This window comes from Nothoprocta perdicaria, unplaced genomic scaffold (assembly GCF_003342845.1).
Source record: "Nothoprocta perdicaria isolate Ctin4 unplaced genomic scaffold, notPer1 scaffold_7, whole genome shotgun sequence".
NCBI classification, from domain to species: Eukaryota; Metazoa; Chordata; class Aves; order Tinamiformes; family Tinamidae; genus Nothoprocta; species Nothoprocta perdicaria.
The window spans coordinates 4,490,810-4,512,531 of record NW_020455976.1 but is presented as its reverse complement, the minus strand read 5'-3'; the positions used below and the strand labels follow the sequence as shown (position 1 = coordinate 4,512,531).

Here is a 21,722-nt window from a genome sequence, read left to right as displayed (position 1 = left end):
TTCATGGGAGAACTGCTGACCCTTGGGTGCACGCTGCCCATTTAATCGTTTCCTGGTTGTCACACACTGTGTGGGAGGAAACTGGGAGCCCGGGGCAGCGGGAAGGCAGCTGAGGGGGCGGTGCTCTGCCTTCGTGCCCAGCTGAGGCCGAGCAAACCCGCGACACACGTGTGCTACAGGCACCGTGCAACTCAGAGGGCTCCTCAGGTAGGAGCCCTGAGGCCTGACGCAAGACCTCATGAGATGCCCCAGCAGCAGAGGTACCTTTGCTTTGTGCCCTCCTCTCACGTTTGTGCTCCCACCCATTGATGGAGGCTCTGGCAGCAACTCTCCTTCCTCATCGCGGTTCTCAAGCTCACGATACTCTGGTAATCCCAGGCTGCATCCCCAAGGGAAAACAAGAACACTTTGTGCCTGTGTTTCCTATTCCACATGGAGTTTTCCTTGGGTTGTCACCAGGCTGCAGGGGCCACACTGCTATAGCAGCCTCAGCAAGTGCATGAGATACAGACAGAGACCAGCACACACAAAGAGCTGCAGGCAGCGCCGGCTCCTGCCCTACGAGAACGAAGCCCTGAAACTCGCCGGTAACAGGTAATCTGTCTCAAAACTGTGTTCCTATTATCTCACCTTCTCTGAGGCAGAAGCTCCCCAGGTGGCCTTTGGCTAGCAGTGCTTTCAGGTCCATACACAACGTCAGTCACTTGAACAAGGCAAGTTGTCACATCAGAATTTCTGGCTCTTGGCATTTCAATGAGCAGCACCCCAGGAGGAAAAAGCCTGAGGAGCCTCCTGGGAGGCGTTTGGGAGAGATATGGGAAACATAGGGAGAAAGCAGCCAGGAAAGCAGCGTGCTTGGCTTCCTACCTGCAGTCAGTGGCTTCCCTTTCCAGCCCCACCAATGGCAGGGTGGGTTTGTCCAGTCTTAATTACGGCAGAATGACCATAAGGACACAGGAAAGGGTCAGCCTAAAAGAAAACTGTGGCATCCAGAAGAAATCCAAAGATGGAAATTTGGGAAGAGATCCAAGAACCAAAGCTGGCAGTGGTCATTCCAAGTTGGACACCACCTGAGYGCAGGTAACTGTTCTCATGGTACACCCACAGTAGTCTCTGCTCTGTCTCCCAGTTCCTTTGCAGCAGTGAAGGACCAGTAAACAACTACTAGAGAGGGGGCCACTCACTGCTGTGGAAGTTTTAACTACAGGATTCCAGACAGAGGAATTCAGGCAGCAAGCTGGGAGACCTAACTCTAGAGTAGGCTTCTTTCCAAGCTGGGGTAATGTCTGAAGTCTCCTTTCCAGGAGGCAAAAGGAACAAGATTCTCAGCAGATGCTCACAGCAAGCCCAAGCAGACTGTGTTGACACTTTTTTCCATACTACAGGAGGAAAATATATCAGSAAGTGTCTCTAAAATGTTGTGCAACATTGCTCAAATAAAACATTTTGCTTTGAGGCAAATTATCCAAAATAATAGTATTGTTCCTTCTCTTTTTCCTTCTCTCATTGCTATTGGGTTCATGGAGGGGTGGAGAGAATATCTGGGAGAAGAAAGGAATGATTTTTCTCAAGACAGAAAGAACACCAAAACTAGAAATTCCATTCTGAGCAATACTGAAGGACTTCCAACAAAATGAAGATCATTTTGTTTCCTTCAGAATTTGGCATAGAAATTGTCCTTTCTGAGTTGTTTTACTCTGAATTCAAAATGTTGTTTTTTAGCCAGMATGAAACAAAGCCTCCACAGACTTTAGACTGTGCAAAAGTCTAATTTTGATTCACTCACAATTGGGCTTATCTCACGAACGAGAGTAGCAGTCACCCAAAGAGACCTTATCTGTGTTTTACAACACGGACGGCGAGCTCCTGGAGCAGCATGACGCGGTAACAGCACCACAGCAAAAAGCAGCCTGACATCAGCAGTGATGAGAAAAACTGAACGTGCACAGAAAGAGCAGCTCTCCAGCACCTTTAATCTGCAAACTGCTCTAAATGAGACCCAAGACAGAGCCCCACAGATTTCACTCTCCACATGAACCAGAGAGGGGCAGAGTGGGGTAGCAGTTACCTGGATCTTACCCCCTAGTATTTGTGTTCCGGGCACATGTTTCAACTTTGTTAAACAAGGCTGGTCTCAGCTGAAAATGTCACATTCGCCACTCAAGCTCCCAGGTCCAAGGCAGCCAGATGCCTCCTGCTCCGTGTCCATCCCGGAGGCGGGAGGGTTCAGCTCTCTCAAGAGGCTCCCACACAGGACACGGGCTGGCTCCAACCTCTGCACGTGCCGCAGGAACCTACGTGCTCCATGGACTGGTCATGGTGTGGCTGCCGCAGGGAATACCACGGCCTCCAAGCTTTATTAATGAGCAAAACACTACGTGCTGTCAACACCCGCAACACAAAGTTAACCTGACCACAAAGCTGACTCCAGAGGAGAGGGAATTTGCAGGGTTCAGTTCCTGTTCCAGCTCTCCTGACCAGCAGCAMCCAGAGCCCATAACGCCCTCCCCGCCGGAGCACCGGGCTCTGCAGCCAAACCCCTTCCCCTCCGCGTGCCGTGGCGCTGCCGGCGCAGGCGCCCGCCAGCACGGAGCACATTACGTAATTGCTGCAGAGCCTGGCAAGCCACGTGCTCCGCGGGCAGCCGAGCGGCTCCGGGGGCAGTCGCGCCGTGCCGGTTCCTTCTCCTTGCTCTCCCTGCCTGCTGCCCAGGCTCCCAGCTCGGCGTGGGCAGGAACGCGCTGCCACGAGCTAACTGCAGCCTCTCCAGCACGGCAGGGAGCCACCGGAGATTCCCATGGGAGTCTGAACAGCCAAGAACTGCAGCCCYCGGTTACTGCTGCACGTTCAGGAGGCGCCAAGGAGAGGGGACGTAAGGTCTCTTCACCTGGCACTTCTGCCYTGCCCACGAGCTTTCCAACTGCTCGGCTCAGAATTCCTTCTGCCTCTTCACCCCTTTTAAAACGGGTATCTTCTGGAGAGCTACAAGATGTTCAGATAATTCTGATTTCAACACTTCTCCCAAAGCTTCCTCCCCTCCTCAAACCTGCGTGCTCTTTGAGCTATGCATCTCTGCTAGCACAAGGGAAGCTTGCCCTAATACTCAGTTACTCAGCTTCAACTTCCTTCTTTTGGCTGCATTACAATCCCAGGAGGAATCCACTCATGCCTAGTTTTGTGAGATAGATCAAAACTAAACAAAAAAAATAGCAAAAGCTTTGGGAAAATAACACACTGCTGGGGAGACTTCTCTATACATGATAGCAACAAAACACAACCCCCTCCCTAGTGATAAGGGCTTTCCCGACCCTGTTATCTCTGACCCCTGCTATTTTCTTAGTGCCTCCGCAGGTGAAYGGTGCTCCTCATCTCAGGGCTTTCTAGCGCCCATGCACCGAGGCTGCACCCACGGTGGCCCTGCCACCCAACAGTCATCACCAGAGGCAAACAGACCCCGCTAGGATATAAACAGAGAGACATTTTAACGAAAATGCGACGCAGAGCTTCACAAACACAACCCTTCTGAGGGCGGGCAGCGCCGCGCTGCCCTCCCAAGATGGCGGCTCCTCAGCGCGGCGCCATCGCCTCAGCGCCGGGCAGGGCCTTTCCTACCGCGCCGGCCATGGCCGCGCCAAACCAGCTCACCGACCACCTCCAACCCTGCTGCCTGTCGACTGCAGTCTGTTCTAATCTGCATTACATGTCCATACACACGTGTGCAACCTCACCTGGGTCTGAACTTCTCAGCCCCTTTCAGAAAATGTTTTTCTATTTTAATCACTTGCTCTTCAGCGTTTTCTCTTACACAAACCACCRGTTCTTGCTTAAGAACTTCAGATTTTGATGAGTATTCAGATTTTGATTTAGTGTTTTGATAATAAAGGACTAAAAAATATTGCACTGGTTACGTCTTACAGCTTATGAGAAGCAGAAAACCGGTCTCATGTTTAAATGCAGGCTATGACTCATCTTGGGCAGAGATAAACTGAAACGCATGCCTATTAAATAGCCAGCACAGACAATTTTCCAACAGGAGGATTAATGTCACATTGTAACTATAAATTAACTTTAATCTTTTATAAATCAAACAAAGCCCCTTCTATAAATGTCACAGCAATCTCTTCGGATAAGAAACCAAATCAAAGCAGAAAGGAGTCACTTAAATATTATGGTTATTATTGGGCACCAAATCAAGCATTTCTTTACTRTAATCATAGTAGTGTACATGAAATATTTCAAGACTAAGAGATGAGGACTGAAGCTTAAAACATGAATTTATTTGTATGTATTTTTAGCCGCTTTTGGACATCAAAGAGGTACAAGATTCCTAATCCTGATGCAAACACAATTGAGTCCAAGTTAAACTGCATATTCAAAATGCAGGAGAACATTTTCTGCTGTTCCCTTCTTATGGCTTGAAGCAGCTCGTGTAATTGTTGAATGGGTTAAAATTTAACTGAACATAAGAAAGCTGCAGCTAGCAGACAGGAGAAAAAAATACCAGAGTCAGAGACCTAATAGTGGACAATTTTGAAAATTATAGTGTGTGTCAATAATGGAGATAACAGTGAGAGTCAAAAGGAATAATCTCAAAGAATAGGGAAAATGAGCACCTGCCAGCAGCAGAGCCATTAGTATCAGGGCTTTTATCTTTGCAACAGTTAAGTCTGGAGACGCTGACAAACTTAACGACACAGCAAATAAAACACAGTGAAAACCCRACCGGGAAGCAATCCCACTCACTCRGAAAACGCTGCTGCCGCCTCTGGAAATAAATGCAAGTTTGGAACCCGTGTGCCAGGGCTGGCAGGGCCCCGAGGAGCGCAGCGGTGCCGCTGCAGGGCCCGCCAGGTCCCAGCGCAGCAGCAGCTCCCAGCAAGGCTCCCAGGAGCAGTCTGTCCATGCAGGATCAAGCACAAGACCTTCCTGGGAAGAGGAAGGCCAAGGGCAGCAGTCCTGCTCCCACACCGCGCTTGGGTCAAGCGGCATTTGCAGTAACGATGTRCTAATAAGCACACTGAATTAGCGCCCGCTTACTCTTGTCATGGAGAAAGAGAGAGCCTTCTGAGCTCTGGGTCCAACCCCAGCACTGCATCCTCCTCCTCTCGCTGGTAGATAAGGTGCACGGAGACCTAGAGAGCTGAGGGGCTGGTGCTCCTCACCACAGCTCAGCCTGGGACGGGGACAGAGCCAGGCTCAGAGGGGCAGGAGGKAAACAAAACCCCAGTGAGGAGCCTCCCTGCATCACTCAGGAAAGGCAGGGCCAGAGCAACTCTGCACCAACAGGTGATACAGGCAGCACCACAAAAACACCACCCAGAGCTGCTTCCCCACGTAACAGGGGGCAACCTGCCCCTTGAGGTGCCCAGCTCTGGTCCTTCAAGTGCTCTTTGGGAAGAGCTTATCTGCAAGGGGCTCCACACGTGTCTGAAGCCTCCAAAGCCCTGGCMACCTGATTCCTGCTAAAAGCCTCTGCTCAAGGATGGCTGTTGGCAGGGAAGAGGAGTCTGCCCACCCRGGGACGCTTCACGGGCACAGCTGGCCAGGGTGCTGCTTTTGTTCCAGCAGCCATGGGAGAAAATAAACAAAGTACAGAAACCCCAAACCCAAAATCCCATGGGGGAAAAACAAACAAAAACCCAAGATAGGCTTACAACGGAAACCCTGACACAACCTTAACCGTARCATCCTGAATGGAAGGCTATAATCTGATCTGTGTGTGAACTAGCTCCCTTGCCTCGGTGGTATTTATCTTACTTGAACTCCTGCTACAAAAGGGTTGAGTCACAGAGCGGAGTCAGCCAAGTAACAGAAGTGCAAGGCTTGCTAAAACCCCATCCAGACCAAGGACAAACAGGCTGAGCCCAGGAACAGGTTGGAAGAGAAGGTCCTGACGGGAGCGCTGTGGGGCAGAGCCCTCAGGGCAGCCCGGCACCTCCTGCACCGCAGGGATCACTGCGGCGGGTGGGAGGCAGCAGAGGCTCCTGCCAACTGTGGAGGGCCCAGGAAACCTGAGCCTGCAGCAGCCTCCCCGTTCACCCCGCACTCTGTCAGCGGYGGAGCAGCATTTACTCTGCATACAGATTAGTCACAAAACTGGGTCACTTCTTGCCTTTTCAGAAAGGCACAGAGAGAGAGGGGGGGAAAAAGAAAAAACTGTTCCTTTCTCAGATCTTTGTGCGTTGCCTCTTGTAAAAGTCACTTTTACAAGCACCTGGTGCAGGGCGGCCCGCGAGGCTGCCCAAGCCACCGCCGCGGCGCCCGCAGGGCTCCGGCTGCGCTCACCGCCCTCCCGGGACGCGTTCCTTAGTRTCCAGCCCATCAGCCACTCACCGGTTCTTTTCCAGTTCGTTGTGTGTTGACCTGGAAGACAAACAAAAATCTGGATTAGTCACCTTAGACCTCCCAGTGCAGAATTTCAACATCACAAGCTCTAAACATCCCTCTTTTTCTGCATAAAGCCAACCAAGTGCCTATACTAAAAYCTACAGCTGCAAGCTCCTTCTGTGCCTGACAAGAAGAGATTCCTCCCATCCCAAGTCCACATTTCCTAGCTACACGCAAGGCCAGTGCTCTTCCTGGCCTTACAGCAACCATCCCGGGGAATTAAAGGCACAYGAAATCCTCAGGAGAGCAGTGACTAGGACAGGGAAGCGCAGTTGAGCATTTTTGGCCTGGATTTGTGGCTCTGCCCCCAGTTCAGCCCTGGACTGTGGTCACCTTCTTGGTGCTTCAGTTTTTCCATCCACCCTGTAAAAATATTGATATTACCTCCCAAAACAGGAACTTGCASAGCCCTATTTAATGTGCACAAAACACTCAGGGATCTCCCAGACGAAACGGCTCTGGGAGGACCAGCCAAGGAATCACTGGGTGGCTAGGCACCAGATATGTCAGACTAGGCAGAACTTGGCACTTGCCCAGCATTTAGACACGGGATGGGATGTGCACGAATTGCCRTGTCTGCAAAGAGCAGCGGGGCTGAAGGGCACTTTCAGGGTGCCCAGAAACCCCTCAAGAACTGAAATGAGCTGCTGCAACATGAGCAAGAGATCCGCAAAGTGGCACTGTGGCCACCCGACGAAGCRGCTCAGAGCTCCCACCTGAAAATGGGACCAACTGGAAACAGAGGGCAAGCCCATTTCCATGGTCTCTGGTAACAGCGAAGGAGAAATTTAAATCTTTCAGGATTGCTAATCTAACCATGTTCTTAATAACCCAGGTAGACTTGTCCAGGATTATTTAAAAAGGATGGCCATTCATCCAACATGTCTGTTTAATAGAAGGTCACCTCAAAATAAGAGTAAAAGGAGCCCAAGAGCTTAATAAAAAGGATCTATTTTCTGTAATTTGGCATCACATTTCTTCCGGAGCTCCGAGAAGATTATCCTCTATCCCCCATCTGGAGAATCCTGCAGAGAGGGCTACAATTAGGGAACGGCAYGGAGGCCGCGCTCCGAGGGAAACCCTGCAATAACAAAACGCTTCTGCACGAGAGCTCCCTGCAACGAGCCCAAATTCTGAGTTTCTAGTCAGAAATTTCCAAATTCTGAGATTTCCAAGTTCAGAGAGCCCACTCCAAGACGAGTCCACACCAAGAGGAGCCCAAACGGGTAGCAGTGCCTGGCAGGAACCACGCCAGCCCCTCGCTGCAGGCCGGGCCGCGCGTTCCCAATGCCCCCCGGCCATTCCCGCTCTGGTTGCCGCACTTTCCCAACATCCCCCCGGCCCTTCCCCCTCACCAGCATCGCCGCAGCCCTTCAGGCTGCTTCCTGGGAATCATCCACGACCCTAACGCATCCCTAGGCCAGGAACTTCTCCCAGAACCAAAACCACATTCCCTGTGGAGTCTAAACCGGGAAAATCCACCCGTGTGGGTGGGTTGAATTGGAATGAAGGGCCCAGCTCCTTGAATGGAGCTGAGGGCAAATTCACCCTCCAAAGGCCGAGACAAGGTCCCTGGGAACTCAGGGCCCCCGGGTTCTTTGGAACACCCTTCTCCATCCTGTTCACCTTATGCTCCTGCCGGAGGCTCTGCCCTCTTCTTGGCCACTCCGTTAGCAGCCCGAGGGAGGCCAGGCCTGGAAYTCCTATGTTATATTGAGCCAATTATGAAGGCCAGCACTGAAAGAACGAAGTTGGGCCCCACGCTGTGAACAAAATTAAAACAGCGGGTCCTCCGCACTCCTCCCGCCCGGGAGACTCTTCATTACCCATCTCCTTGCTGAGGAGCAGCAGAGCTGAGAGAGGGCACAGGCGTTTCACTGAGTCAGGAGATCGATGCTGTGACTTTTAACCATATCAGTGGCAAATTAAAAACAAAAACCACCCCCCCCAACACGTTCTCCCTGCGGCCGCATGCAAACAAAAGCATCTCAGCGATGTCTGTGAATCGCATGGGAATSCCACCTCTATTGTCTCCCCTTTACTTAGTATTACTGAGGACATTTGGAAAAGTTTTTAATTTTCCTTTAATCTAAATGTAGAAAAAAAAAATAGTTCCCTCCTTGCCCCTCGATTTTCTAACGTGCATTTTCTGTGGCCATTTCTCTCAGTTTGGACAACAGGCACAGAAAAAAGAAAAAAAAAAAAAACCTCCATCTTCTGTTCATAATTCTTTTGATTTTCTGTAGTTCCTGATCAAGAGATTCATTTCCTCCCTTTGCCTTTGGGTTGCACATGTTCCTAAGACTTATCTGGAGTTAAATGAGGACAGTGCTGTTAATAAATCAGGAAAACAGGAAAAAAAAAAAAAGTCCAGGAATCTCTATTGATGCTGCATTCAGGAAAAACAAAGCAAAATAAAGCAAAGCAGGAAAAGCTTGAGAATAGCCACAGAGCCCAGCACAACTGGGGGCCTCTAGCTAAGACGGTCCCTGTACCAGGGGGAGGCCAGAGGGTTCTGCCCCGCTCCATCCTTGCGGGACGCCAGCRGCCTTGGATGGCTGCAAGGGAATGAAAGGATGAAGAGCCGGGCCAGGAAGCGCCCCCAAAGCCGGGGCTCCGGCCGGGGCTGCTTGTAACACTCGGCCCTCCTGCAGCGCTGCTTTGCTGCCCTCAGCTGCCGCCGTGGAGTAGGGGCACGAGGACAGAGCCCCCATCCCCATGGCTGGTGACACACGGACAGAGCCCCCGTCCCTGTGGCCGGTGGCACAAGGAGCCCACGGCTGGTGACAGGGAYGGAGCTGTCACAAACCTGCCGCGCGCGGGCGGCCCCGCTCCACGGCCGCGCCAGCCGCCTCCTCCAAGCCGCATCTCTGACCCAGTCACTTCTCCGAGAGGAAGCGGCCACACTGGCAGCAGTCCCTAAAAACTTAAGGAATGTTATGTAAGCAGGAGAATCCTGCTGAACGCGTTTGGAGGACAGCTCAGGCACCAGGAGCGAGCGCTGCAGCTTAACCTGTGGGGACAGGACACAGCAGCCTGAGCAGTGGGGTGGCCCAATGCGACAATGAAAGGCACGAGGCTGAAGGARGGGAAACCGCAGCTTGGCTCTCCTCTTCCCAGATCTGTGAAACTGCCCGTGAATTAACGGGAAACACGCAGAGCAGCAACTGTCRGCCACTAATTTAAGGTCAGATGCACCAAACTCTCTGCATCTTTTAATGGCCATTGCTGCAATCCAACCTTGGAACAAGGTGTCCCCAAAACCTTAAGCGACACTGAATTCCCTAAGTGAAAAATGAATTGAATGAGACATTGTAAATAATTTATCAGTTTACCCCATTTTCTTTGTTCCAACAAAACGCCTTGTGCCAGGGCAGGGGCTGCCAAACCTTCACACAGGTAAGCGGCAAAACGAACTGCGCTGGGGAGCAACAAGCTCTACAGAGCACCAAACTCCCCTTTCACTGGTGTTTTTACTGTAATTACCATCACAAAGCTGCCACATGACATTAAACACAACTGACCTTTCTGTTTGACACATCTAATATTGATAAATAGCCCAACAAATGCATTTGCAGCCTATTGGCGTGTTGTCAGGGCTTCTTAAAGTGCCTCGGGAGAGGCAGCTCTCACGTGTCCTTGTGTGGCCTCATGCTCAGACCCAACACCCTGCAATTCTTCCGAGCTCAGGAGGTGCTGCAGGGTGCCCAGGCAGGGCAAGGCAGCTCTCCAACCCCTGTCCTCGATGGCAGCACCAACAACCCAGAGCCGGGCTCACCCCACGCTGCTCTAGGAGCAGGTTAACCCCGACACGAAGGCGCCCCAGCTCGCGCGAGCCCCCAGCCTGGCTCCCCGAGCCGTAACCGTCCAGCCGGGCCGGCCGCCCTGGTGCCACCACCGGCCCCTCCACCCGTGTCCTCTGCCACCTCCTGCCCCCAGGACGCCTGCTCGCCCGGACACCACGTTCCCCCCGGGAAATGGCTTCTTCMAGTCCCAAAGCCAAGAGAAATTAGTGCTCTGGCAAAAACGGAATTAAGCTGCTGCTCTCTCCTTTTTCTTCCTCAAAAATCACTTCTACTGGAAACTGCCAAGTGACAACACAGATGAACAAGAAGTACCATTTTATTTAAATTTTAAATCAACTGACTGACCCACGTGAACAAAACAAAAGCTACCAGCTAAAGAACTGCAGCATTTCAAATAGCAGCAGACAGCACCACAACTAGTCCAAGACAAGGGCACACGGCACAACTCACGAAGCCTACAGGAAAGCTCCATCAGCTGCTCCAGACCAGACCTTCAGCCCAACAAGGGAACTGCGCCACAAGTGCCAAGAGTTTCTGTCAATAGAAACGTCAAGTGTCCATAAGGAGCTTGTGAATCTGCCCGGAGGAGCGCGCGGAGCCCCGGGAGGRCAGCTCGTGTTCCGCACGCTGCCAGTGGTCTGGGCGGGAAGGGCAGGAGGCAGCTCGGCTGCAGCACGTGCCCCGCTGCTCAGGCCCTCCCGCAGACACCAGCCTCCCAGCCAGGCACAGCCCCACGTGGGGAATCCCACAAAAGGCCCCCTTGCACATGACACCGAGCCCAAAGCTGTCTCTGTCACTGTGATCCCAAGCGCCCYGCTGCGAGCAGCCATGTGGAGCGGGCAGAACAGGCCGCGTTTCACAGAACAGGCCACATTTTACCCTCGCATCAATGTCAGCCAAGATACAGCAGGTTGACCTGGCCCCAGACCCTGGCTACCTCTTTCTGTCCGTTCACCCTGAAACGGCATCAGGTTCCTCCCAAGGCTCTGATCAAAGCTCTTTCCCCGGATCAAGTTAGTCCCTCTTCCAAGTTCACATTCTCYGTCTCCATCAGGGAAGGGAATGCAGCCGCACTGGCACCTGCTCCTGTTTACTCATCTTTGAGCAAGGAGAAATTGTCCCACGTTCTGTTGCAGCTAAGTTYGTTGCAGCTCCCAATGAGGTTGCTGATGACAGCAGCAAGTCCCCTAGCCCAGGGTACCAGCCCTGTCCTGAAAGGCTCCTGCAGCACTCGGTCAAAGCCACCACCTGTACAAGGTAGACTGCACACAAGCCTTGAAGAAGCAAGGTCTCCAAAGTTACCTGCAGTATTTACACAGCCGTTCCTAGCTTGGTAGCTGCATCTCATCACCTGTGTTTCTGTTTGCAGCACCTCTGCCATGAACTATTCCCTATCCCTTTTTACACAGAGAGGCCACAACACCGATGCACAGAGAAGCTAACTGGTTTTCCCGAGGTCACACAAAAGCCTGTGGCACAGCAGGGAACTGAGCTTGGGTTCTCTAAATCCCAGGGTAAGGACTGCATTAGTGTTAGCGGCTCCTGGGCATCCCAGAGAGACACCTAGCAAGGACGTCTGTGCCATCCGATTCTCGGGTCCAAAAGGAGGAATTGCACAGCCAGTGCGAGGTGCAGGTGGGGAGGTGACCCCCCCGGAGGCCCAAGGCAGCCCCGGGGCCTGCCCGGCGCCGGCAGCGCTGCTCCCTGCCCCGCGGCTCCCTGCACAGCCCGGTCCTGCCCGGCGCCAAGGGCGGCTGCCGCCCCCTCCGCCCGCCCAGGGCCCCGCGCGGCCGCGAGCAACCCGCTTTGCTGACCAAGCAGCTATTCAAAATTTTGTTTTCTCTTCATTGTGCAACGTGTGGCCTCAAGCCAAGCCCTGCTCCGAAGGCAGAGCCGTCTGCTTCCTTACAGGCTTCTCTGTGGCCCCACGGAGAGCAGGGCAGCCAGTTCCCCGGCACGCTGACTGGCGGGCGTCCTCGTTTTCCAAGCGGGAAGCTGAGAAACAGAGAAGCTGGAGATGCAGTTTCTGTCCCTCTGGGTGCCTCAAGGAAGACCTCTTGGGCCTGGTTTCCTGGGCCACTTCACAGATCCAAAGCGTTGCTCCCATTCTGTGGATGGACATGGCCAGCCAGTCCACATGGCTCAACTTTGGGGAAAAGCCACAACACAAGGAAGGGGTTATCTGGGGTCTCCTGTGACAGGCTCGGCTTCACGTGACTTGCCAAGCACTCACCCTGGCCTACCGGGAGGGGGCAGGCATGAAACAAGCTGTCCAGAGCTCAGCTTTGCCCTGCACCTGAGGCAAGATCCCGCAGAAACCCCTCCTGCCTGCCCAGCCGGCTCACCCGCAGGAGCAGGAGCACGTGGATCAGACACGGAGGGCAGCACCCCAGCCTGGCCGCTCACGCAGCCCTCCCTGCTCAACGCGGCCAGGAATGGGGGGAGCTGCTGCCCCACTGCTTCCCGCGGTGGCCCTCCCTGCAAGTCAGGTCCTCCGCCCTTCCAGAGGGCCACCAGGACGAGGGGGACAGTACCCTTTTTCTCCACAGCGAGGAAAAAAAGTTTTTTTGAGCAAATGCCACCTGGMTGAAACTTGCTTGTTTTAGAAGCAGCTGATGGCATTTGCGTGGCTTTGGGCCTCACTGCTGTTTGCACGTGTTGGTTCTCTCTCACGCTACCACTCTATTGCTGCAATACCAGAGATGCAGGGAGGGGAGGTGTACTTGGAAAGAGAAAATTAACAAGTCAGTTGTGTACATATTGCACCAGGGACACTGAGGCACGGAGATGTGCACAGGCTGTAACAAAACCAGGAAGCAAATCCACGTCTCCTGAAATTCAGGATTATATCCTACCCAAGAGGACATACCTGACTAACATATGGGATACAGATCCATGAGAAAAAGGAGTCTGAGGAAAGAGGAGCCCTCCAATCTGCTCTGTTCTCACTGTCCTGGCTCACAAGTGGCAGCAAATACCACCAAGGGAGCAAAGCTGCTGCCTCCTGCTGCTGCTTCCAGGTGCCCAAGCTACCTGCAGAGCAGCTCCCAAGCAGCTGCAGGTTGAGCCCTGCTTTTCGAGGCCAGCGGGTGCCACCTCTCCCTGCCACGCCTGGGACCTGCCTGCCCCARTGGCCACTGCAGCAACAGCCCCAACAACCGGCCCAATTTCATCTCTCCCTGTCCATGACTTCTGGCACTCAGTTAATGCTCCCTTCTCAATAGTGTAACAGGAGAAAGGAGATACACTACAAGTGCTCACAGAATAACCAAGTCTCTTATACAGAAGAGCTTTAATCAAAGCCAAGGAGGAGAAAAGCTCTCTGTCCATGCGCCTGCTCGTCACAGAGCACGCACAGTAATAGTAAGCAATTAAGATAATGTTGAAAATCATCTAGGCTACTTCAAGCTGGATTCAGCAGAACTGAAGCGAAATCATGCACACGACAGGGACTGTAAGTATGGGAGGCAGGACAGAAATGGGAGACAGGGATCCATGCAGAAGGATGGGCAGAGCAGGTCTGTTCCCGTGGAGCTGATCCGCGAGGCAGCGCCTCGTGATGCAGATCCAGGCAGCGGCCGCCAAGCGCAGGGCCCCAGGGCCTCTGAGGAGAGCTGAGGGCAGCCAGCAAAGACAGACCCTGTTTTCAGCAGTGCAGGGAGCAGAGGGTGCAGGATCCAGCTCCCTCGGAAGGGAAGCGACTGAGGGCAGCCGCTGGACCCGGGCAGAAGTGGGGCAGGAATAACCAGAAGGCACCGAACAGCAGCAGTTCCAACTACCCCAGCGGSGTGACTGCAAAGACGGGCTTGGCTCGGGGACAGAAAGGCACCTGCAAGATCAAGCAGGAGCAAGGAGGAGGAGGATGTGTCACTCACAGAGAGGAGAGGCAAGGGACACGAGGCTGCAGGTGAGACAAAGGCCCTGTTAACGGGAGGGGTGGGTTAAACCAAAGCACCAAGGATAAAGGTCCACGTTTGCCAGAGGTGACTCAGTACCTACAGAAGAGGACACAGAGAGTGCAGAGTAGGGCAATGTGAAAAAAACCCTAATAATTAAGGAATATTAATTAAGCCAGCTTCACTGAATACAATGTTCCTTAACRGAAACACGAGATGAGCAATTCCAAACTAGGCCCAAACATCCTCCCCACCATCCCAAGACACCATATCTCTTCAGCAACTGGAAAACTTGGTGTTTCAAGACACCATGGCACCAAAATCTGAAGTTTCTCCTCACTGCACGGTACCATCYCCATCAGTGCAGCCCAGCCAGGATGAACTGGTGGGCCTGAAACAAGGGGTGTTTTATCCCCCACATTGTGAGGGATAGGAGGGAGAATCCATGCTCACACCTGGCTACAGGCAACGCTGCTGGCTAAACCCTCCTGCAAGCCCAACACGAAGAAGGGCTCCCTCCTTAACAGCTCAGCCTTGTCCGTTTCCTCTCCTTGCAGAGGTAACTAGTGCAGCTAACCCTTGACAAAATCATGCTGCTGTTACCTGAGGTTACACGTGGCAATCTCACTGTGCATTATCAACACATGGCATAACACAGCACAACAAATCCCATCCATTCTCTGTATCATACTTGGGGTTTGCACATTTGAAGCAAAGCCAAGTCCCAAGCCAGGCACAGAGCTCCCTGGCACCGTGAGGCTGGCAAGCAGGGTATCCATCCTCAGGACACAGGGGCCAGACCTACAGGCAGAGAGTGAAACGTCAGCTCCCCTGAGGAGCACGGTTTGATTCAACATGAGCGCAAGTGACTAAAGAAGGGTCAAAAAAGGTAACACCAACCAGAMACAAACAGAGCGAGGGGTCAGGAAGCAGCAAAGATGTCACCAAAAAGCCTAGGGGGCTTGGCTGCCCAAGGACGTGGGCAGAGAGGGGCTGGGGCTCAAAGCAAAGGAAGTGGAGTGACTGGCTGACAGAACCTTGCTCTTTCACAGGCTTCTTGCCCAAGATGGACAAACTCAGCTCAGCTCCCTGTACCTGCTCCCCAACAATGAAACAGGAATTATGGAAGAGCCCTCACGCTATGGGAAGAGCCAAAGACTTTCAGGTTCACAGTGCTCAGTAAGTCAGGCGTCCTTGGGCACCAGGCAGAACTTGCAGCCACGYGTGCCTTTAAGCTCTTGCACCTGGGTCTGAATTTCAGGAGCTGCAGCCCCCACTCTGTCCTCTGAGAACAGCGGGCCACTGGCTACAGAAAGATTCAGCACAAAGTAATGGAATTTAGARGTATAAGAAGAAGTTTTAAACAGGGCTTGGCAACAGAAAAGGAAAAGTCTCTGCAATAGGAAATAAAACAATGAAGAGCCGCATCACTGGGACAGCTACAAGAGCAAAGGAGCAGAGACACCTGGATTTGGGAGATACCTGATGTCCAACAGGCCTCTCCGTGCCCCTCGCTGCAGGGGCTGCCAGCTCCCAGCTCTACAGGCTGCTCCCACACAGCRACTGTCCCGGAGCTTTGCTGCTCATGGGCACAGGGTGGGACAGCGGGAAGGGAGGAAAACAAAAGGAAGAGGGAACTGGATGGAGATCAAACCTTCCCCATGGAACTGCTCTTAGCAGCACAGGCCTTCAGGGAGGCCTGAGGGCTCCCCACATGACTGAAAAGGTGCCTGGCATTTCCCTAGGGTAAGGGACCAGACTGAAAAATAACAGGCTTTTCTGTAAGCCTGGGGGCCTGAGAAGTTGCAAATGACAATCTAACATTGTAATATAATTTCAGATTCTGTTATAAATCTTAACTTCATTAAATTAGTTGCATTTGTGGGGGAGAGGGAGAGTCATTTGGTATCGTGGCTGTTTATTTATTTCCTGCTCTCACAACAACTCAAATTGATTAAAACCCCCTCTCCATTATTTCCCCAAAACATATAAATATGCGGCTGGCCCGGCCCTAGCTGCACCAGGTCTTGCCAGGCAGGGGTCTGCTGGGAGGACCCACGTGGAGCCTGCAGAGGAGGACACTTTACGTCAAACACAAAAGTGCCTCTGAGCCCCCAAATCAAAAACCACCCTTTTCAAGGCTCATAAACAAAACAGCAAAGCGATGAGGCAATCCACATTAAATCCGAGTTTATTTTGTCTTTTACTTTCATCTGCATGCAAAGCAGGAGTTTTAAAAGTCTCCCTTGTTTTCCAGGGAAGCCACGTCACAGTGACCGCGATTCCCCGCTGGCTGCTGCGGGTGCCCACCCTGACTAAAGCCACGAGCCCCCTCAGTGAAGTGCAGTGGGGCCGCAGCACAGGAGCAACCTGCAACCCCAAGGGCCGCTTCTGGGGCTGTGCCACGAGAACAGGGTGCTCAGCAGGAAGAAACAGCCACCATGTGGGCTGCAAACATTGACACGGAATACTTGGATTTAAACTGGGAAATAAAGAGCAACTAGGCTTTGTAAACCCTTTGCATCTCATAAGCACAGTGTATGACACAGTGTTTAATGACAGAACCTGTAGGAGACTCCTTATCTAGAAGCTTAATTTTTCCTATGCTAATTACACAATCTGAAGCCAAATTCACCTAAGAGAACCTCTCATCTCAGCACGAGGGGCAAGTCTCGTCCCTCAAGAACCGCTAGATGTTTAATTCACACAACCTGACCAGACAGGGGATTGCCCCTTGGGTTTCAGCAGGAGGGGATGACCCTGGCCCTCAAGGAAACCAGGCTGCTGCTGTGCCCARCGCTCCATGGGGTGCCACACGTGGTGCTCGTCACTGCCCTGCACCGGGGCTCTCTCCTCCTCCTTCCCCGCAGCCGGGGTCCCGCTCGGCCCTACCTGTTGGACGGACTCGCGTGGCTGCTGCTGCTGCTGCCGCCGCTGGGTTTCCTGGCCCGGCTCAGCCTCCGCGGGGGCTTTGGCTCTTGCAGGGCAGGGCTTGGAGCGGAGGGAAAGGTCGAGGCGTAGCCGTGCTCACACTCTGCGCAAGAATCAACAGGCAGGGTGTGAAAAAGGAGAACTTGAAAAAAATAATAAAAAATAATAATAAAAAGGTGTTGCGGGCACCGGCAGGCCTCATGCTGCCTGCCCCTCAGCCTCTCCTCGGTGCCTCAAACATCCCAAGGGGATGCGGCCACCTCGGCTCTGCTTGTGGCTGCACCGACCCCTGGCACGGGCCCCCAGGCCGCTGCTCCCTCCTGCATTCCTCAGGAAGCTCCCAGGTCACACCATGCTTCTCCTCCAAGATACCCCTACGCCTGCCCCRCTCCCGGGAACCTTCCGCCCAGAGCCCCATGGCAGCCCCTGCTCTCCCTGGATTTACCATCACCACCAGGACCCCATTCCAAGCAAGGGCCCTATTCCCCAAAGGGGGGACCAGGATCCTTCCTCTTCCTTCCTCCCAGGGCACCTTCAGGCTGCAGGTGTCGCTGATGGGAGCTCCGCCTCCTGCTGCCAGGATCCCGGCCCCACCTGGATTCAACCCTGCCTTCCCAATCCCAGCCTGGATTCAACCTTCCCTACCTGAACCTAACCTGGATTCAACCCTCCTCATCACAACCCTGTCTTGGACTGAACCCCTCCTAACCAAACCCCATCTAGATTTAACACCCCTTCCCAATCCTAGCCTGGATTCAACCTCCTTCATCCTAATCTTGTCTTGGATTCAACCCCCCTACTCAACCCAGACTGGATTCAATCCTCCTCGTCCCAGTTCTGTCCTGGACTCGACCCCSCCTTGCCCAACCCCAGTCTGGATTTTGCTCCCCCTTCCCAATCCTCCCTCATCCCCCAACCCAATCCAGCGTGGATTCAGACACCCTCATTCCCACTCCTATCTCAGATCCAACCCCCCAATCCCAGTGCAGGTTCCCCCCCCCCCTTACCCCTCCCCGCGGGGGGGGGGGCCCCCGGGGGGCCCCCGGGGAAGTGTAGCCCCCGGCCCCCCGGGCCCTTTTGGGAAGGGGGCGGTGCCCCCCCCCCGCCCCCCCCCCCCCCCCATTCCCAGCCCTCCTAGTGCATCCGTTAATCCCCCGTGGCCTTTCCCTCAGTTCAAATATCCGCCAGGAAGCCGCGGTGCGGAAATTGACTCATACCCACAGCCAAAAGCACCAGCCCCACTCCCAGCGCAGCGGCCGCGGCCYGGCCTCCTTTCCCAGTGGCGTCCGGGATCCGTCCAGTGGCAAGGACGGAAAACACCGGTGGCTCTGGATACCCGCGAGCGGGATCACCGCCTCGCTCCGGCACAGACACCAGCCCATGCTAACCACACGGCAAAGGCTGGGGTGYGTGGGGCTCCGGGGCACCTGCGCCCTCCCTCGGGGACGGGAGCGGCTGCTCCAGCCCCACACGGAGCCGGTTCCGCCCGGCACCRCCACGTGCCCTGTGCGGGTCACCCGACGGGCCCAGCGCACAGCCCAGGGCTGGGAGACCGGAACTGCCCCACACCACGCACAGCAAGGGGCACTCATGAACGGGGAAGTGGCTCCCTGGAGCGGSACGGCGGGTGCTTCCCGGCCCTGGAGCGGGACGGCGGCCACTTCCTGACRTCGCCCGGCCCCGTCCGCGCTGCTGAGAGACCTCCCCGTGACTTCACGGCCTCCACGGTGCGAGTCAAACCGGCCCAGCTGGAAGCGGCTCACACACAAAGCACGGCGGCCACGGCACCACGCAGAGGGTTGTTATGCGCTGACGAGCAGCATCACGCAGCCTCGAGCTGCTCCTCGCACCACATCCCTGTGACACCGAGGACCATCTATACCGACCTTGACCACGCTGGGTCATCAGCAGCTCTGCACATTAACTGAGGGCAGCCCTGGCTCCCTCTGCTAACTACAGGTTTCTGGAGGGTCTTCACCTCGGCCTGACAACAAAAGACCTCGAACAGTCACAGGCAATGGAAGAGGCTGCAAGAAGGAGCCGCTGCCAGCACATCGGCAAGGCTCCCATTTCCTCTTGTGCAGACAGGATTATGCAACAGCAGAGGCCAAACCGGCTGCCCTCTCCCTCCTGCTGCTGGCTGGAGGGTCAGGGAGCAGCCAGGGCCGCAGGCAGGGCGYGGGGAGGATGTCCCCGCTCTGCTGCCAGCGGACCGGGCAGCTGTCCCCGCCACGCTCCCCTGGGTCCCAAACCAGGACACTCCTGTCCCGGACAGCTGCTTGCCTTCGCGTATGAGGAGGAGGATATGGCAACACACGCCTGTGCCCGCAGTAAAAACACTATGCATTACATACCATGACCATTATAGATAAGGCCTCACATCCGAAGAACCCGTCACGTGCTGATGCAACGGCTGCTGACACGAGGCTGAGTCCCCGCACGGGACACGGGCTGAGCCCCGGCCCCGGGCGGCAGCTGCCGGGCTCGGTGTGCGGCGCCCGCCGCGCTGCCAGCGCCGCTGACCCACCGGCGGCCACGCGCAGGGCCCGCGGCCGCGGGGCCGCCCCTCGGACGGGCTGCCGCCGCGTCCCGCGCCGTGGTCACGCTCCTTCCACACCGCGCTCCCGTTTCAAGGAACGGGTCACCTGCAAACCCTGTCTGCCCGTGAGGAAGGCGCGCTGGGTTTTGTTGTTCGCCCTGAGAACTGCGCTAGGCCCAAGTGCAAAACCAAGTCAGTGGAGTTCCAGCAGCTAAAGCACTCCGTGTTACCAGAGCTGTTTGGCAGCAGGACTGCAGCCCACCAGCCAGTGATTCAGGTAATTTTACAGACGGCCACATACTGCCAGTTGTAGAAGGGAAGCGGACACCGAGTTGGTGATTTCCACCACGTGGCCCCAGAGCCCACACCGAGCTCTGCTCCTCAGCTCTCTGTGCTTGCGGTCAGAGCGGCTTGCAGCCCCTCCGCTGCCACCCAAGGCCACGACTGTGGGATGAGGGGACGTATAAAAACATGGATTTCAGTGGAAGTCCTGCCCTGGCCAGGCTGCCCCCTGACCTTCCTGCCCGGGGCTGCCCCACGTGTCACCTCTGTCACCTGGGCTGTTCCCGACGTCCCCAGGGCAGGGCCGTGACTCAGCCGCCTGCGTGACCCGCGCAGCATTCGTCCCTCCATGAGGCATCGCGGTGCCAGCCCGGCTGGGGACAGCCACGTCCCACACGGAGCCGCCGCCTTTCCGGGTGGTCACGCCGGGACACTCCGGCCCGCGAGCCAGGCGGCAGAGGCTGCTCCGGGAGCTGCCGGCAGGCAGGGGACACAAGGTCCCAGCATCGCAACTTCCGGAGCGGCCAGAGCCTTCCCAGGCATCCCACGAGTGCCACAGAACAGCCCTTCCCGCCGGAGCCCCTCGCGCCCCCGGAGCTGCCCTCCGGCTCCAGCAGCGCTGTCCTTTGTTCGGGAGCAGCGCTGGGAAAGGGGCCGCTCGGCGGCAGCGACGCTCCAGGCTGCACATCGAGCACGGCCCRGCCGAACGAGACCCTGCAGCCCCAAATGCACCACTTACAATAATTAATAAATAGGCAGGGACTTTGCAGAAGGCGCCAGGACAGGCGAAGGTTTGCACTGCTACGGCAATGCTGCCTGCCAGCGCAGGCTCCAGGGAAAACAAGCGCGCAGAAGCTGAGTTGTTTGGATGCAGCCGCTTCCCTTCAAAACGCGGCAGTGAAAATCCCGCAGCCTGCGCGGTGCGGGCAGGGAAGCCACGGCAAGGGGAGCCTGGTGACCCCAGAGGGGATCAGTGCYGGGGCGGCGCGTTTCAGGACGCGGCAGCGGAGCGGCGGGTGCCTCATCCACCCGGGGGCAGGACCCCCGCCCCGCGGGGACCCGCACGGTGACGTTCGGAGGCWGGAGCTCCTCAACGGGGACCCTGCAGCCCAGTCCGCGCTTCCCAGCGCTCCCGCGCGGGCACCGCCGCTTCCCAATGCTCCCGCATCTCCCGCCTGTGCCGCTCTGCTCTCCAGGGGCACCGTGGCACGGATTTATCATCCACTACCCTGCTAGCACGTGGGGAAATAAACATCGTTTTTCTTTCTTTTTTTTTCTTTTTTTTTTTTTCTTTCCCTTTCTTCCCCCCTCTCTTTTCTTTCTTTTTCCTTTTTTTCTCCTTTTTATACGGAAAGGTGCCCTGGCTCCCGCTTTGTTATCTGCGGCCCTGGGATGTGACGGGGGCTCTGCAGTGTGGGGTGCACTGCCCGACCGAGCAGGGAGCGTAGCCAGAGCGGCTCCCAGAGAGAGGAGAAACTGGGGAAAGAACAGGGAAAAGGGCCAAGATTAATAAACAGGGWGAATTGAGGAGAAAACGCGCGGTTTTGGCCCCGCGGGTTTCGCTGTTTGTCTCGGGGACGTTGGGGGGGGGGAGAAGAGCCCGCGCCCCGCTCAGCAACGCGTGACGTCACGGCGGGGACACCGCCACCGCACATTGGCGGAGAGGCGCGCGCAGCCCCGCCCCGCGGGCCGCGGACGGCCAATGAGCGCGCCGGGCTCGGCTCCATGTGCGCGCCACGCGCCCGCGGCGGGGCCCGGGCCGGCTCCGCGGCGGCCCCGGCCTTTGTGCGGCCCGTCCCCTCCCCCGCGGCCCGCGCGGCGGGGCGGGGCGGGGCGGGGCGCGGAGGGGAGGGGCGGGGCGGGCGGCGCCGCGCCCCGCGC

General features: G+C 55.5%; 1 protein-coding gene across 1 annotated transcript in view; it reads right to left on the bottom strand.

Annotated features, from left to right (window-relative positions):
* Positions 1–17,438, bottom strand: part of MXI1 (MAX interactor 1, dimerization protein) — a 32,044-nt gene extending 14,606 nt beyond the window's left edge. Inside the window, exons 1-3 of the mRNA XM_026050685.1 lie at positions 17,372–17,438; positions 16,982–17,123; positions 6,334–6,363 (exon numbers count right to left, since the gene is read on the bottom strand). Of these exons, the coding sequence (XP_025906470.1) occupies positions 6,334–6,363; positions 16,982–17,123; positions 17,372–17,438 (239 nt within the window). The remainder of the gene's footprint in view (positions 1–6,333; positions 6,364–16,981; positions 17,124–17,371) is intronic.
* Between the last annotated feature and the right edge of the window lie 4,284 nt (positions 17,439–21,722).